This window comes from Pimephales promelas, chromosome 21 (genome assembly GCF_988280905.1).
Source record: "Pimephales promelas chromosome 21, fPimPro1.hap1.1, whole genome shotgun sequence".
Lineage (NCBI taxonomy): Eukaryota > Metazoa > Chordata > Actinopteri > Cypriniformes > Leuciscidae > Pimephales > Pimephales promelas.
In genome coordinates this window covers 2,960,935-2,979,399 of record NC_142789.1, presented here as the reverse complement: position 1 = coordinate 2,979,399, position 18,465 = coordinate 2,960,935, and the positions used below count along the sequence as shown (strand labels likewise).

Genomic DNA, 18,465 nt, shown 5'->3' with positions numbered 1-18,465 from the left:
GTTAAACAAGGCTGCCCCATCTCACCCTCATTGTTTATTCTGGCTACAGAGATGTTGGCTCTCTTAATTAAGAACTCAAGTATTGAAAAATTAAATGTATTCGGACAGGAAATCATACTTAGTCAATTGGCTGACGATACAACTCTATTTTTAAAAGGTCTTGACCAGGTTCCTAAAGTAATTGAGATAGTTAACTATTTTTCTAAATTCTCAGGTTTAAAGCTTAATATTGCTAAATGTGAAATTATTACCATACATGAATGCCCTCTTAAAATTGCATATAATATTCCAATCAAGTCGACTGTCAAATATTTAGGCATAAGCATCTCTAAGGATGAAGTCATGATGGAAAAGCAAAATGTCTGGAATAGATGGGATGAGTGCAAAGGCAGGCTTGATGCATGGATGCAGAGGGATTTGTCTATCTTTGGAAGGATTTATCTAACTAAAATGGAGAGTCTCTCCAGGTGTATCTACCCTGCATCTTGTCTCTCTATTTCTAACAGAGCTATTAAGACCATTAATCAAATTAATCTCAATTATATTTGGAGAAAACGTGTGCACTATATAAAGAGAGCTCAACTTGTACAAGATTATGAAAATGGTGGATTACAAGCCTTTGACTTCTATTGTATGAATGGCATGTTGAAGATCAAATGGCTTAAACATTTTATAACAAATGAGAATAGTTTTTGGTTTTGCATTCCCAGAGGTATATTTAGAAAATTGGGTGGAATTGATTTCCTTTTGAGATGCGATTATACTGTTTCCAGACTGCCAATTAAATTATCGTCTTTTCACCAACAGATTTTGTTATATTGGAAATTATTATATAACCATAACTTTTCTCCACATAAAATCCCAATATGGAACAATAGATTTATTGTTTCTAAATATAAGTCTCTATGTGTTCTTGAGTGGCTAGAAAAGGGTATCTGGTCAGTTCTTCATTTGATGGATGAAGATGGGAGATTGTTAACTTTTAAAGACTTTTGTACTAAATATAATTTACAATGTGATCGCAAACTTTTTGAGCGTGTTTTAAATGCCATTCCAAAAAGTTTTATACATTTTGTACAAAATGCTTCTGCCAACATACCTGATGGACCTTTTGAACTTCCATCCCTTCTCTTCAATGGTAATGACCTCAGAGCAATGATTCCCAACAAGCTTATCCGCTCTTGTTTCAATTCTATATTATATCCGACACTTCGATATAAAAACTGTGTTTTGCAATCTTATGATAAACAAGCTGTTAAAAAATTGAGAACACAGTACATTAGTTTTCCAGTGGCTCCTAAAGCTAAAGAAACTCATTTTAAATTAAAGCTGCAAGCAGCGATGGGCGGGCCCTCGCACCTGTAGCGCGTCGGGGTGTGAGGCGGCCGCGTTGCATATTCTGGAACTCAGCCGGTGCGGCTGTGAATTTGCTATGCTTCATTAAAGGTCACTTCCTGTTGCCAGCAGGTGGCGCTATGACTGTTGGTGAATGTCGGCATCTAGATTTGTTCAGGGCGGGACTCTTGTCAAATGTGTTAAATTTCGTTCAGATCTGGGCATTTACATCCAAGTTAATACAACTTTCTGTTTCATAGCGACTCATCAACGCCACGGACACGCCCATCGACGAAAATGCGTAAATAGCACAATTTTACATCATCAATGCCTTTAGAAGGCACAGCAGAAATTTGAAGTCGATCCGACTAAATCCCTAGGAGGAGTTAGTTAAAGTACGTAATGAGTAAATCATCCAAAAATGGCGGTAAAATTAGAAATGGCTAACTTCCTGTTGAGTTTAGGGCATCGCTCCAAGAGACTTTTCTGTGCGTCTGGACATGGTAGATGTACCACAGAAATTTCGTACATGTCGGTCAAACATGCGACGGGGGCTGCTTCGTTAAAAGTCACTTCCTCTTGCCACTAGGTGGCGCTATGAATGTGGGTGAATGTCGGCATGTAGATTTGTTCAGGGCGGGACTCTTGTCAAATGTGTAAAATTTCGTGTAGATCTGGGCATTTCCAGCCAAGTTACTACAACTTCCTGTTTCATTGCGAATCATCGACGCCACGGACACGCCCATCGACGAAAACGCGCAGATAGCACAACTTTACATCGTCAATGCCTTTAGAAGGTACAGCAGAAATTTTAAGTTGATCCGACTAAATCCCTAGGAGGAGTTCGTTAAAGTACGGAGTGTGTAAATCGTCCCAAATCGGTCGCCGAATTCAAAATGGCGGACTTCCTGTCGAGTTTAGGGTATGGGTTCTTGAGGCTTTTTTGTGCGTCTGGTCATGGTAGATGTACCACAGAAATTTCGTACATGTTGGTCAAACAAGCAGCGGGGGCTGCTTCGTTAAAGGTCACTTCCTGTTGCCAGCAGGTGGCGCTATGACTGTGGGTGAATGTCGGCATGTAGATTTGTTCAGGGCGTGACTCTTGTCAAATGTGTAAAATTTCGTGCAGATCTGGGCATTTACAGCCAAGTTAGTACAACTTCCTGTTTCATGGCGAATCTTCGACGCCACGGACACGCCCATCGACGAAAACGCGCAGATAGCACAACTTTACATCGTCAATGCCTTTAGAAGGCACAGCAGAAATTTTAAGTCGATCCGACTAAATCCCTAGGAGGAGTTCGTTAAAGTACGGAGTCTGTAAATCGTCCAAAAATGGCCGCCAAATTCAAAATGGCGGACCTCCTGTCGAGTTTATGGTATGGGTTCTTGAGGCTTTTTTGTGCGTCTTGATATGATACACGTCCCCACCAAATTTCGTGCATGTAGGTTGAACGTGGACGAGGGGCTAATTTTTTCCAATTTTCTAGGTGGCGCTAGCGTGCCATTTTGCCCCGCCCATCTGCGAAACCCACAAAATACGAAATTTTTCACCGGTCCTGACATGCGTGCCAAATTTGGTGAGTTTTTGAGCATGTTGCGGCCCCGAAAATGGCGCTTACTTTGCAGAAAAAAGAAAAAAAAAAAAAAAAAAAAAAAATTAAAGCTGCAAGCAGCGATGGGCGGGCCCTCGCACCTGTAGCGCGTCGGGGTGTGAGGCGGCCGCGTTGCATATTCTGGAACTCAGCCGGTGCGGCTGTGAATTTGCTATGCTTCATTAAAGGTCACTTCCTGTTGCCAGCAGGTGGCGCTATGACTGTTGGTGAATGTCGGCATGTAGATTTGTTCAGGGCGGGACTCTTGTCAAATGTGTTAAATTTCGTTCAGATCTGGGCATTTACATCCAAGTTAATACAACTTTCTGTTTCATAACGAATCATCAACGCCACGTACACGCCCATCGACGAAAATGCGTAAATAGCACAATTTTACATCATCAATGCCTTTAGAAGGCACAGCAGAAATTTGAAGTCGATCCGACTAAATCCCTAGGAGGAGTTAGTTAAAGTACGTAATGAGTAAATCATCCAAAAATGGCGGTAAAATTAGAAATGGCTAACTTCCTGTTGAGTTTAGGGCATCGCTCCAAGAGACTTTTCTGTGCGTCTGGACATGGTAGATGTACCACAGAAATTTCGTACATGTCGGTCAAACATGCGACGGGGGCTGCTTCGTTAAAAGTCACTTCCTCTTGCCACTAGGTGGCGCTATGAATGTGGGTGAATGTCGGCATGTAGATTTGTTCAGGGCGGGACTCTTGTCAAATGTGTAAAATTTCGTGTGGATCTGGGCATTTCCAGCCAAGTTACTACAACTTCCTGTTTCATTGCGAATCATCGACGCCACGGACACGCCCATCGACGAAAACGCGCAGATAGCACAACTTTACATCGTCAATGCCTTTAGAAGGTACAGCAGACATTTTAAGTTGATCCGACTAAATCCCTAGGAGGAGTTCGTTAAAGTACGGAGTGTGTAAATCGTCCCAAATCGGTCGCCAAATTCAAAATGGCGGACTTCCTGTCGAGTTTAGGGTATGGGTTCTTGAGGCTTTTTTGTGCGTCTGGTCATGGTAGAAGTACCACAGAAATTTCGTACATGTCGGTCAAACAAGCGGCGGGGGCTGCTTCGTTAAAGGACACTTCCTGTTGCCAGCAGGTGGCGCTATGACTGTGGGTGAATGTCGGCATGTAGATTTGTTCAGGGCGGGACTCTTGTCAAATGTGTAAAATTTCGTGCAGATCTGGGCATTTACAGCCAAGTTACTACAACTTCCTGTTTCATGGCGAATCTTCGACGCCACGGACACGCCCATCGACGAAAACGCGCAGATAGCACAACTTTACATCGTCAATGCCTTTAGAAGGCACAGCAGAAATTTTAAGTCGATCCGACTAAATCCCTAGGAGGAGTTCGTTAAAGTACGGAGTCTGTAAATCGTCCAAAAATGGCCGCCAAATTCAAAATGGCGGACCTCCTGTCGAGTTTAGGGTATGGGTTCTTGAGGCTTTTTTGTGCGTCTTGATATGATACACGTCCCCACCAAATTTCGTGCATGTAGGTTGAACGTGGACGAGGGGCTAATTTTTTCCAATTTTCTAGGTGGCGCTAGCGAGCCATTTTGCCCCGCCCATCCGCGAAACCCACAAAATACGAAATTTTTCACCAGTCCTGACATGCGTGCCAAATTTGGTGAGTTTTTGAGCATGTTGCGGCCCCGAAAATGGCACTTACTTTGCAGAAAAAAGAAAAAAAAAAATAATCCTAACAGTTTCAATAGGGTCCTCGCACTGTTAGTGCTCGGGCCCTAAAAAATTAAAGCTGCAAGCAGCGATGGGCGGGCCCTCGTACCTGTAGCACGTCGGGGTGTGAGGCGGCCGCGTTTCATTTTCTGCAGCTCAGCCAGTGCGGCTGTGCATTTGCCACACTGCTTCGTTAAAGGCCACTTCCTGTTGCCAGCAGGTGGCGCTATGACTGTGGGTGAATGTCGGCATGTAGATTTGATCAGGGCGGGACTCTTGTCAAATGTGTTAAATTTCGTGCAGATCTGGGCATTTACAGCCAAGTTACTACAACTTCCTGTTTCATGGCGAATCATCGACGCCACGGACACGCCCATCGACGAAAACGCGCAGATAGCACAATTTTTCATCGTCAATGCCTTTAGAAGGCACAGCAGAAATGTGATGTCGATCCGACTAAATCCCTAGGAGGAGTTAGTTAAAGTACGTAATGAGTAAATCATCCAAAAATGGCGGTAAAATTAGAAATGGCCGACTTCCTGTTGAGTTTAGGGCATCGCTCCAAGAGACTTTTCTGTGCGTCTGGACATGGTAGATGTACCACAGAAATTTCGTGCATGTCGGTCAAACATGCGACGGGGGCTGCTTCGTTAAATGTCACTTCCTCTTGCCACTAGGTGGCGCTATGAATGTGGGTGAATGTCGGCATGTAGATTTGTTCAGGACGGGACTCTTGTCAAATGTGTAAAATTTCGTGTAGATCTGGGCATTTACAGCCAAGTTACTACAACTTCCTGTTTCATGGCGAATCATCGACGCCACGGACACGCCCATCGACGAAAACGCGCAGATAGCACAACTTTACATCGTCAATGCCTTTAGAAGGTACAGCAGAAATTTGAAGTTGATCTGACTAATTCCCTAGGAGGAGTTCGTTAAAGTACGGAGTGTGTAAATCGTCCCAAATCGGTCGCCGAATTCAAAATGGCGGACTTCCTGTCGAGTTTAGGGTATGGGTTCTTGAGGCTTTTTTGTGCGTCTGGTCATGGTAGATGTACCACAGAAATTTCGTACATGTCGGTCAAACAAGCAGCGGGGGCTGCTTCGTTAAAGGTCACTTCCTGTTGCCAGCAGGTGGCGCTATGACTGTGGGTGAATGTCGGCATGTAGATTTGTTCAGGGCGTGACTCTTGTCAAATGTGTAAAATTTCGTGCAGATCTGGGCATTTACAGCCAAGTTAGTACAACTTCCTGTTTCATGGCGAATCTTCGACGCCACGGACACGCCCATCGACGAAAACGCGCAGATAGCACAACTTTACATCGTCAATGCCTTTAGAAGGCACAGCAGAAATTTTAAGTCGATCCGACTAAATCCCTAGGAGGAGTTCGTTAAAGTACGGAGTCTGTAAATCGTCCAAAAATGGCCGCCAAATTCAAAATGGCGGACCTCCTGTCGAGTTTATGGTATGGGTTCTTGAGGCTTTTTTGTGCGTCTTGATATGATACACGTCCCCACCAAATTTCGTGCATGTAGGTTGAACGTGGACGAGGGGCTAATTTTTTCCAATTTTCTAGGTGGCGCTAGCGTGCCATTTTGCCCCGCCCATCTGCGAAACCCACAAAATACGAAATTTTTCACCAGTCCTGACATGCGTGCCAAATTTGGTGAGTTTTTGAGCATGTTGCGGCCCCGAAAATGGCGCTTACTTTGCAGAAAAAAGAAAAAAAAAAAAAAAAAAAAAAAAAAAATAACCCTAACAGTTTCAATAGGGTCCTCGCACTGTTAGTGCTCGGGCCCTAAAAATAACCCTAACAGTTTCAATAGGGTCCTCGCACTGTTAGTGCTCGGGCCCTAAATATTCAATGGAGTATACCCATCTAGTGAATTCTTAAGACAACGGTTTAATTTTGAAGGAAATGCCTGTACTTTTTGTCAAGTTGACATAGAGACAACTGATCATCTTTTTTTTTCTTGTGTTTCTTCAAATATTTTTTGGGAGAATATGTCTTATTGGTTGGAATCAAAGATTCAATCACTGCCTACTTTTGCCAGAAAACATATTATGTTTGGAATACTATTGAACGAGAAAAGAAACGAATTTCTTGTTAATGTAATGTTGATACTGGGAAAATTTTTTATTCATAAATCCAAATGTATGAAAACTAAACCTTATTTTTCTGTATTTAAAAAAGAATTGATTTGTAATTTTTTTCCAGCTTTGGAATGTATGAAAAGTAAAAAGGCCCAGAAATTGACTGGAATTATAAGAGACCTTGAGCTTTTAGAAGAGGAATAAAGTGACCCCTTTGTAATTTATTTTTTATTATTTATTTATTTTTTTTATTTTTTATATTTGTTCTCTTCATTGTAATTATTTTTATTTATTTACTTTTACCTTAAGTCATATGTGCCTTGCTTAATACTCATTTACCTGTATTTGTCAATGCCACTGTAGATGTATATTCTATTCTATTTTTGTTTTGTTCTTATTGTTCAATAAAAAAAAAAAAAAAAAAAAAAAAAGTTATCATATACTGTATGTCAATTGCAATTTCGAGAATGAATTCTATGTGTGACGTTAGATGTCACTTCCAAAATGTTCAATGTGCAATTGGTCATCTGTCTTTTGCAGCATAAAACAATTAAATAATCACTAAATCACTAAAAAGCCATTCAAATCAATAAAGTTTTCTACACACACTAATGAATATCTTACTTACATCGTGATTCGTGTCTTTCTTTGTTAATGAGAGGATTCGCGAGAGTGACCATAAACTCGTCATCAAACAAAAACTCAGGCGTTTTGAGCGGTGAGTGGTTTCTAGTCCCCGTGAACCGGAAGTTGCAAACGATTTTTCTCCAGTGCTGTGACGTATTTCCAAGTGAAACGGAATATTGAACAGAGGGCAGGGTTTTACTCTAGCGCTCCTCCTCTCCATCTCTCGCTCATAGCAAACTAACGGTTTGAGGGGAGTGGTTAAGCGTTTCCCCACCCAAACTGTGAAACCTACGTCATCAGAAAAAGAAACCGTTCCAGACCGGAAGTAACTTTTCAGATTTTGATTAAAGATTACTAAGGTAAAACATTTTTTTAATATATATTCACTTGCATGGATTAATTGTTCACCACAAGACTAGTAATATGCGCTAACAAAGTAAATAGGTTCAATTTTGATTTCAAGGGGACTTTAAACACCTCTGATTGGACATTGCGTAAAAGAGATCATCAAACATGTCTGTGATTGGCTACATTTCTCACCGTGCCAACACGCTGTACATTTTGAACATTTGATTTCACTCCAGAACGCAGACTCAAAAACAGAAACAAAACAGTGTTTGCCGAATCAGTTTCGCTAAACTTTCGTTTCAATGTGCTTAAATTTGACTTTGTGATGTTGTTGTTTTTATTTTATTTTTTAACAAAAAATTATTTGTGACCAGACCAAACATTAACACTTCGGTTGAAGACCATTGGATCAGCAGATTTGAGTATAAGAATAAAATAAATTCAATCACTTGTTCAAACTTCATATTTTAACGTTACATCAGAAAGATGGAATGGATTTCGGATTCCCTCTGGCAATTTTAAACAATATTATAATTTTCCATTTTTTTGTACTCTTATGTTTACATTATGTAGTATTATCTAATAATTTAATATGATTTTTTCCTAGGGTTTAACATCAGCCCTGTGAACCTTTTTGGATCTGATGTTGAACAAAGATCTTGACATAATAAAAAAGATGTAACGAGACCTTAACTACATTGTTAGGCCTACTTGGCCACTTCTAAACTGGCTCAGATGATGTGAACTTTTTTTTTTTTTACATTAGATCATAATAAATAATAAATAAAACTCTAATCCACATGGAATACTGAAGATTCAAACAAAACATACAATAAAAATATACATTTTACATCAGCAATTATTTAATACATTTACTACAGATTCAGGAGTAATAAACGCATCAGAAAAAAACTTCAATATCCAGGTTCAGTTATTATTCACATGCATTATTCATGAGGCGATTGTTCACTGTTGGCGCGCGTCCCCGCTGCTGAGCAACAAGATGGCGGCCGCCGCCGGATCAGGTAAATTTACGAAAAACTGCTATTGTTTTAGATTATTTATTTCTTTAGTATGCACGGCGAGTGTTGTGATAAGGTAAAACGCGTAAAAAGCATACTTTCATTGAAGTATTCACTCGTGATGCTGTGTTTAAGGTTTCAGCGTTCATGTGGGTGTGTTTGCACAGCATTAGCCTGTCAAATCCGTGGCATTTGTCGCGTTTAATGTCGATGGAGTTTGTGTTTTAGCCCGTTTTAAATAGTTTAACATCCAGATACATAGTTCTTAATGTATAGTGGTGAAAGTACAACAGGTTTATACTGTAATCTGCCTTTTCTGTTGGTTAGCCATGTAGCTTATTCAACTGCAGCGTCATGATAGGGAAACAACACAATACACGGGCTGTGTCGCAAAACCTGCTGTGCCGCCTAGCTAGACTGCAGTTCTGTGTATCATAGACGCCTTCCGAGTACGTTACTGAACTTCATTAATTTTTTGTAAGTGCTTTCTTTGTTGGCAGCTCGTTAGGTTAGAATATGTTTAGCAAAGTGCGGTCTAGGTTGGCAGATCGCTAAATTGAGGCACAGTCATTGACTTCTGTGATCTTTAGAGACAGGGAACCTAACATTGGAAACCTATCACTTCAGTACATCTTCCTTTTAAGCACAATATCTAACATTAATTATCTGATAAGCCTATACCATTGTTTAATGTCCATGATGTCAGTTGCTTTGCAGACCTCCGGTTGAAAACCTTTCCTCTATAAGTATCATTTTCTCTTCGTCACACCCCTAGCTCAGTGGTGTGTAGCACACAGTTGGCTATATATATATATTACACACACACACATGCATACACATGACACATTTATCACTGCATATGCGCAATATGCTTGTTATTTTACTTTTTTTTCTTTTTTTTATTAATCAATAGTAAAATTGCAATAATTCTGCAAAAAAATCGACACCATTAAGAGAACCACGTCAAGCAAATTGCACCAAAATAACTTTTTTTTTTTAGTGCCTCACACTCCCCTGAAGCACTGCGAATGATGTAATAGTCCATATATGCTGTCAAACTATTGAGATGTTTGTGTAAATAATTGCCATCAATGTAAAACATTGTTCCTATACAGTGTATACACAATCAACATTATATCAATAGTTTTGCAGCTCTCTATCATTTTCTATTTTATTGTCAATTGCAGTGCTTCATGAGATTGTGGTCTTTTCTCTCACTAAAGCCAGGTTTATACACAGTAGTATTGTTCCTTTTTTTCTGATTTTCAAATACATTTTGTCTTCAAATCAAAGTTGTGGTTACTTTGGTTCATCACAGCTTATAGTTTTTATACAAGCACTTTTTTTGAAAACAAAACGCAGCATTTTCCATTCCACTGCTCTACTTTTCCATTGTTTTTCAACGTAAACTCATGCAAGATGGGCGTCTTTAACCATTACGCTTGTGTCTTTTACGTCAACTTTTTTTTAAAAACACATCTCTTGACCTTTTGTTCCACTGACCTCCGTCTTAACAGTATATGTTTCAGGCTAAGAACCACCGTTGATCAAATCTGAGCATCCAACTACAACCTGGTCCATTCTAGATATACTAACATTACTGCTTTGCAATCCATTTTAAACACCAATGTCACAACATAAAAGTGCTTGAGACTGCACTTCCTGGTGTCATTATCCGTGTCATGCTGAACTGAGTCTTTGTTCTTAATCCAGTCAAAATCAGGCCATTCTTTAAGCTCACCTTCAGGAAATCAAGCTCACTGACTTTAAGGGTAAACACAACTGTGCTTTACCTTTTGTCGCTCTGAACAATTGACAGAGAAAATTGGCATTGGCTGACTTGGAAAACTTGCCAGGTTTCACAGACAAGACTTAAACTAGTAGTCTCTGTCATTGTTTTGTCTCATGATTCACACCAGTAATGTTTATAAAAGCGACTTCCTGCGATGTCCTAATTGAACTATTAAGGATTAATCCTAGCTTAATAGCACTGTTTGTAAAACCAGGCCTAATTTGATATAAAACTCTTTAAAAAGATTAGAAAAATGACATTTCCAGCCATATATAAAATATTCTGACTCATAGAGTTTCTATATCAGCGTGAAGAAGCCGTTTCCTCTGCAGTGTCTGTTTTGAACATTATTCCAGCAGCAGATGTTCATGTGATTGTGTGTGTGTGTGTGTGTGTGTGTTCACAGGCGTGAAAGTCCCCCGTAACTTTCGGCTGCTGGAGGAGCTCGAGGAGGGTCAGAAGGGTGTCGGAGATGGGACGGTGAGCTGGGGTCTGGAAGACGACGAGGACATGACCCTCACCCGCTGGAGAGGAATGATCATCGGACCCCCGAGGGTCAGTTCTACCAGCTTCATGGCCTCTATTTAATTCAAGCAGGGCTTAAAGTGTTGAGGGGAAAAGAATTTAATATTTCCAATCATATGAGAGGATCGCAGCTCTAACACGTTACAAGCCTATCAGAAGCAGAGCAGGGCGGGTCCAAGCAACACAGTGTGACAGATTGAGATCCATGCGTCACGTTAGCGTCGTCTGTGAAATCATGGAGCGCAAGTTCATAAAGCCCGGGGGATGATGTCTTACCCACAGGTGTAATTTCCTATGCGAACTGCTTCATGTTTTAGTAACAGTTTCTTGTTGAATTCGTGGAGATTCTGGAAGCTGTCTTCTGTAAATGTGCAGCACAGAGAGCTAGATTACGTCATTTTCAGGATCATAATCAAACATAAATTGTATCCATTGTTGAGGAAGTACAGCGTCCGTGGGAAGCTCGAACACAGAAGACCTGACAGCTGGTGAACACAACACACTCGACGAGCCGCAGAAATATGATAACGCCCTTTTCTGCATATTCCGGAGGGAGGGTTGATGCAAATGTGTGGGTTAGTGACGTACCATAACCCAGCTGTAGTCCCAATCGAGTCGTTTTTGTAGGCAATATACTTCCTGATTTTTTTTCAGACGATATCTCTGCAACTTTGCAGACACTGTTCATGCACCAACATTACATTACACACTATTTAAAATGAAAAAAGTGAAATCGCAATCAACCCCCCCTTTAAAATTTTGGGGAAAAAATTATTTACATCGAGATATCAGTAGCAATAATGATGGCTTTCATTCATAAAAAGATGCCATTGAGATACAGCTGTAATACTTGAAAATAAATGGTGCCATTTAAGATAAGTAAATCTTATCTTAAATGATACATTTTATATAATAAATCTTACCCCAACCCAAACAGTTCAGGCTCAGGAATTTTTTTCGTTTTAATCAAGTGTTTAGATGCATATTCTTGTGCATGGATAAGGCTGTCATATTTGTATCATTTCACATCTTTCTACTCAAAAACAAGAGTTTATTCTATTAGAAATGCAATGCGCATGACTCTGAAAAGAACCGAATATGCCAATGACAAAATTACTGAGGGGAAAAAGGGCATGTTACTACACTTGGATGTTGTGTGATATGTATCATCTATGATAAGATTGTAATTGTTTTAACAGTGTGCCAGCTAACATCATCAAGTATGTCACTTATTTTCTAAAAACCAAACACGCCATTCAGAGTAGATGACTGCGAGTGTGTATTCAGGGCACACACTTTCACTGCGTGATCTAGCCTGTGATAACGCCCCAAAATTCATGACGCAAAATGCAAGATTGCTGTTTTTCTCGAATAGTAGCATCATGATTGCAATAGAATATCACATAGATTCAAGATTTTAATATTAAAAAGGGTCACGAATTACACTTTTTCAAATGTTCTCTGAAGTCAACTTATATTTGTTGCATCAAAAGCAGAAAATAAAAGGCCATTTTGTTGCCTGTTTTGTTGACCGTCTGGTTTGAACACTTCGTTTAAATGGGGTGTGTCTCCTTTGAAGACTAAAATGTAAACGCCCATTCCTATGATTGGGTGACATAATTTCATGTGAAATATGGTTTATCCATGTGTAATTGTTAACTTGGTTTATTTAAATCATTTAAATTTTCAACAGCCACTTTTTTTCAACATCAGCTTTTTAGTCTACGTAATAGTCACTGATATGGCTTTAAATGCAACTATACTGAAACTTAATCCGTAATATCTCTTGCATTCGATTACAGTATTATCAAAACTCGCACTCGCACGGCTCAAGAGAACGAATGAGCATATCACTCCGATTCTACATCACCTTCACTGGCTTCCGGTTTCCTCCTGTATCGACTTCAAGATACTAACCCCTTCTTAAAAAGCACTCCATAACCTCGTTCCTTCATGTCCATCTGAATGACAATCTCCCCTATTCACTGCTTAAGATCTAGTGCTGGATTATTAATGACTCCAAAATGTAGTTTAGTCACTATGGGGCCTGGTCTTTAGTGTATGTGAAGGCTCTTCCTCGAGACATCAGTAAAGCTTCTTTCTTTCTAAAACCTTTTAAAAACACATTTATCCTCTGTGTGTTGTTCTTTGGCTCTTTGTCCGTGGTCTGTAGTTGTTGATTTTTTTTTTTTCTTGAAATCTAACTTTGTAAAGTGACCTTGGGTTTTGAAAAAGTGCTATAAAATAAAACTTTTATTATTATGGTTGCACTTTATTTTACAGTACGTGTACTTACAGTGAAGAAAGTACTGGATAGTGAAGAAAGTACTGAATAATATAGTTATGGATTACATGGGTCAAGGCCAGGTTTTACGCAGTTAATTACTCTAATAAATACATACAGGGGGAACAGGATAAAGTGCCACTATTATTATTGTTTTTATGGCAGCTAACTATGGTGTCATCGCTACAACACGCACTTCCTAGCATTGCCTCTGACTATGGTTTGCCCAGGCGCATTTCCAAATTAATCTTTTAAATGTTTCTAGGCTGTAAAGTTTTCTAGCGTTCCGGCTCTGCGTTTGCGCTCACACACGAGACTTTCTGGCAATTTGATGGCACTCAAATCGAAATTGTGAATGTAGCTTATGTCTGATGTCACGTTTGGCCAGTCTTATCTTCAAATTGGTAGTTTATATTTTATAGACCGGGTGTGCACGTGCATTAATATCAATGTTTTTTCTGTTACATTTGATCATATACATATACATTTACATTTAATCAATCAAATACAACTCAAAATTAACCAAGAACCCTGGCTTGAACCCCAAGCATTCACACAACAAAGTAATTACTTAGGAACCCATTTTGTTGTAATAAATGTGATAAACTTTTTAAGACATGCCATAAACACTAGTATTGTATTTAACTAATAAAATCAAAAATCAAATCATTTATAGAATTGTTGTGGGACTAGAATCATTAAATGTTTTACAATGCAGAGCAGTAGCAGCCAACACACACTCATCAGTGCTTAACTTCTATCTAGTGTTCATGAACTACACTAGAGCACATGTTTTAGTCTGTTTGGGGCATCATGACCCTGGTGGAAATAAAATTAGACCTAAACCGGCGGCGTCCAATCCTGCTCCATTACAGGGCCAAACCTGGCATCTTCATTGTTCAATGTTTACTTCGTTTCTTTGTGTTCGCTAGGCTGATGAAAGTCAGTTCTAAACTGGTAATGAGTTTTACCAATGTGTTCATAAACATGAAGTCATCATAAGTGGGATATCATTTTATAATCTGAGGGTTTGGCAGGTCATAAATCTAAGCAGAATATCTTAAATGCACAGTCATGGCATTAAATGTCGCATGCATCGGAAAAAATAATATCTTCCTCAGTATTTTTGTCCTGCTTTCCATACAAATATGTAAACGAAAAATCAAAATACATTTACATGAGAAGCAAATAAAAAACTGAACAAAATGAACTGAGTTTATACTTAAAACGTGTACAGATATCTGCCAATGAGTTCCCTGGCTTTGAATTAAGCTGAGGCCACTGGAGGATATCTGTTTTTGCTTAATCATAAACTCACTTCGTTTTAATCAATTTCACAAGACGTCATGTTTTTTATCGTTTTGCATCTCAAGTAAATGTCTTGATGGAAGAATTGCTACACAATTGCACTGAAAAACAAGACAAAACTACTGATGATCAGAAGGTGTGGTATTTTTTTTCATATTCTAGAGTTTGGGAGCCGAGCAATTCAAGCTACTTTTTTGTAAAATGAATTTAAAAGTAATGGATATCTGTTCAAAGTTGTATTTTTAGACTCGTGTTTCTCCCTATATTTATTTAGAGAACATGTATTGTTCCCTTCAATTTTCTTTACTAGGTCTTAAAGTTTTCAAATGTACTTTTATAAAACCTGCAGAAATCCTGTTATAATAATTATATTTTTTTATTCATGCAGACTATCTATGAGAACAGGATGTACAGCCTCAGAGTAGAATGTGGACCAAGATATCCAGAAACGCCCCCTTTTGTTCGCTTTGTGACGAAGATCAACTTGAATGGAGTGCATAACTCGAATGGTGTGGTAAGTAAAACCGAGTACTGAATACTTCAGTTCTTCCTCATCTGCTACTCTTGTCATATGCATTTTTATGTCTCAGTGGGACCTTCATAATGAATGCATTTCATTATTCCTTAGTTTATCATATTCTACAATTCTGAATTGCTAAAAAAATGAATTGCTTTTTTTTTTGAGTTTGACATTCCAAAGTAAATGCCTAAAAACCCAATAGTTCGTTTAGTCTAAAATGAATTTGTCCGTTTATTTTACAAAAAGAATTAAGCATTTGACTAATTTCTATTTCAATCAAAATATTTGGTATCGAGAAACTACACAGATCTGTTTCAAAAACTACAATTATTACTTGTCATTCCATGTCAATATTTTATATCTTTAAAAACAGCATTGAAGAAAATCTGATTTTCCCAGCATGCTTTGATATGATGGTATTAAGTTTTTTGTGTGTTTTTGCTCAATTATGATAGTATGAGTTCTGTTGGCTTTTCTGTTATAACTTGGGTTGAAAGTGGTTATGTTGCCACTTTGGGCTATTACCATTGTGGTGAAGAGCAGAGCCTGTGGTTATAGGTCGAGGGCGGGCCTAGAGACATTAGACTTTATAAATTGCATCTTGCTTTATATAATACCTATGCGTGCTAAATTACAGTTACTTAGAATATAAGATGGTAACTATTTCATTACAACGCAACATATGAACTAGTGTTTTCAAAAAATACACAAACAATTCCAATACTCCTTTCTGCAGTGTTGATATACCAGCTGCGCTTTCTTGCTCTCCTCTCCGACAGCGAGTTGACACCAAGCGGAAACCTTCCTGTCTCTCTGTTGAAACCAACACGGAAGTGGCTTAAACTGCAATTCATTGTCTGGCCACTAGATGATGGAAAAGGGCTGCAAAAGAGAGTCAATCCCATAGACCCCCATGTTAAAATGGCCAACTTTAAAGCAAATATATTTACAGTCTGATACAAGAAGTTGTTTTAGTCTATATAGCTAATTTTGCCCTTGATAACTGTTAGAGGGTGAAGTTTTGTTTATAACTCATCAGTTTGGTAATTAAGGGCGTGGCCACTTGAGTGACAGATTAATTGCCGCCGATGTCACTACTAGTTTGTCTGCCGTCTGTGTTCGCATCACATCCGAAGCGCGCACATTTAATAAAGCCACCTCTGACATTCAAGTGCCAAAATGAGCTCTTTTTCGCAGCTAATTTATAATTGTCAAAAATACAGTCACGATGCACACATGCGATAATTGTATGCTAATGTCGTGTGCAGCGCGACACAATTAAAGGGATCTTTTCCATATTAATCGTATCGAAGTTAGAAATTCCAGTATAGCGTGACAACACTAATATGAACTAGGGTATGATTTTACCCCAAAATTCAACGTTTCTGACACCAATTCACATTCCAGTTGTTTGTGAATTGCCCCAATCCATTTGCTTCTCTGTTCTGAAGCTTTCGTAAATCTGTTAAAAGTAGGGTTGGGTATCGAGAATCGAGTATCGATTGGAACCGATAGTTTCGATATTCACAGTCCGCCGAGCGGAAGAAGAAACCGCTGAACAACACCAACGAAGAAGCGTCTACCGGAAGTGTTGGCATAACCACGCGAGTCGAACATGAGTAGCTTACGTCGGCGATCCAAAGTGTGGCTTCACTTTTCTAAAAATAACGAAATCTCGGCAAAATTTGTGACAAAAGGAGTATTTTTACAGAAGGAGTATTTCCTTCAGAAAGGCCGTTGGTTAGCAAGGTAAGCTAAACTTTTTTGACCCTGCCTCTTAAAAGAATCGGAATCGAGAATCGTTAGGAACCGGAATCGAAACAAGGAATCGGAATCGGAATCAGAATCGTTCAAATTCAAAAGATACCCAACCCTAGTTAAAAGATAGCCCAGATTTCTTGTTGAATCTATTAGTAGTCGATCGCACAGCTAAATCCCACTGTTTTGTGTTTCTCGCTGCATTTACCCTGAACACCAGTGCTGCCACACAGTCTTTTTGCCACTCACTGTGCGTAACCGATGTGGCCCCGCCTACCGTGATGTCATGCGCATACCCTCTGTAGTTATTATGCGAAACATCAGCAACTATAGAGAACAGCTAATATTAACTTTTGATTACTACTGTGCGAGAGTGCCACTTCTAGAAACTTCCAGAAATTTCCAGGGCTCTGTGAATTGATTTGCTTTATCCCTCCCTCCCCTCCCCCCCCCATTTTAATTCCACATTAAAATGTGTTTGGTTGACGTAGGTTGATATGCGAGCTGTGTCCTCACTGGCCAAGTGGCAGAACTCCTACAGCATCCGCGTGGTCCTGCAGGAGCTGCGACGACTCATGATGTGCAAAGAAAACATGAAGCTGCCGCAGCCTCCCGAGGGACAGATCTACAGCAACTGAGTCGTCGTCGTCTTCTTCTCTACCTTCATCAGAACACATTCACACACGCAAGGCTGAGCATTCCTCCTCTATTTTTTTTTTTTTTTTTTCTGGACTCATGAGAAATCCTCCCAGTCCCCCTGACCACTCCCCATGAGCTGCAGCAACCAATGGGGAGCTCCCATTGGACAGAATCCATGGATGTAGTGGTGTGCACAGCAGAATACTGTACATCATTCTAATCTTTTTTTTTTCTCTTTTTTTAAATGTTTATTTGTTATACATGCAAATTGTAAAAATAACAAATGATCTTATTGAGTGTAATCTGTGTGCCCTCATTTGAGAATAGTTCTGCAAGTGAAAATGAATTTGTGCTATCATTCATGTAACATGCTGTGTGGTGGGAATATTTAGGTTTTCTTTTCTTTCTTTTTTCGTTCATCTTTTTCTAGTGATGATAGCGTCAGAATCAGCAGTCTTGCCTGTTTAATCAGAGGTTTCTGGCCTGACCGGTTAAAGTTGAATCTTGGTTGGTGGCTCATTACTTTCTTCCTTCAGGCTCTCAGCTTTAGGTCACGTCATGGGTTTATTAAACGTTTGTGCAAAATGACAACAGAAGCTCAATGGTAGAATATGTCTAACAACATCAAAGATGAAGTGTGCAATTTGTATTTGACGATAAATTGTACCCTAGCTTCATATGCAGAGAAAAACGCATTTGGAGATTGATGGCTGGTTATTTTGGTGCTGCATAGAGTACACACTTCAATTTCGTCCCATTGAGCTGTTGAGAGCGTTGACACCATGAATACTATGAATAAATTTTGTGTTCAATATGTTATAGAAAAATTAGAAAAGTTGTGAATTAAGATAAATTGCACTCTGGGTTTTAAAGAAAAAAAAATCAACAACTTGATTACCATTCAGTCAT

General features: G+C 39.3%; 1 protein-coding gene across 1 annotated transcript; it reads left to right on the top strand.

Annotated features, from left to right (window-relative positions):
- The first annotated feature begins 8,696 nt into the window (after positions 1 to 8,696).
- On the top strand, positions 8,697 to 17,941 carry ube2v1 (ubiquitin-conjugating enzyme E2 variant 1). The gene is made up of 4 exons (XM_039663293.2): positions 8,697 to 8,733; positions 10,929 to 11,077; positions 15,028 to 15,153; positions 17,409 to 17,941. The coding sequence occupies exons 1-4, from the start codon at positions 8,712 to 8,714 to the stop codon at positions 17,553 to 17,555; spliced, it is 444 nt and encodes a 147-aa protein (XP_039519227.2). The 5' UTR covers positions 8,697 to 8,711; the 3' UTR covers positions 17,556 to 17,941.
- Positions 17,942 to 18,465: the final 524 nt, after the last annotated feature.

Coding starts and splice junctions, on each gene's coding strand:
- ube2v1 (XM_039663293.2), top strand. CDS start 8,712: ATGGCGGCCGCCGCCGGATCAG. Junction 8,734..10,928: donor GGCGGCCGCCGCCGGATCAG/GTAAATTTACGA, acceptor GTGTGTTCACAG/GCGTGAAAGTCCCCCGTAAC. Junction 15,154..17,408: donor TGCATAACTCGAATGGTGTG/GTAAGTAAAACC, acceptor TGGTTGACGTAG/GTTGATATGCGAGCTGTGTC.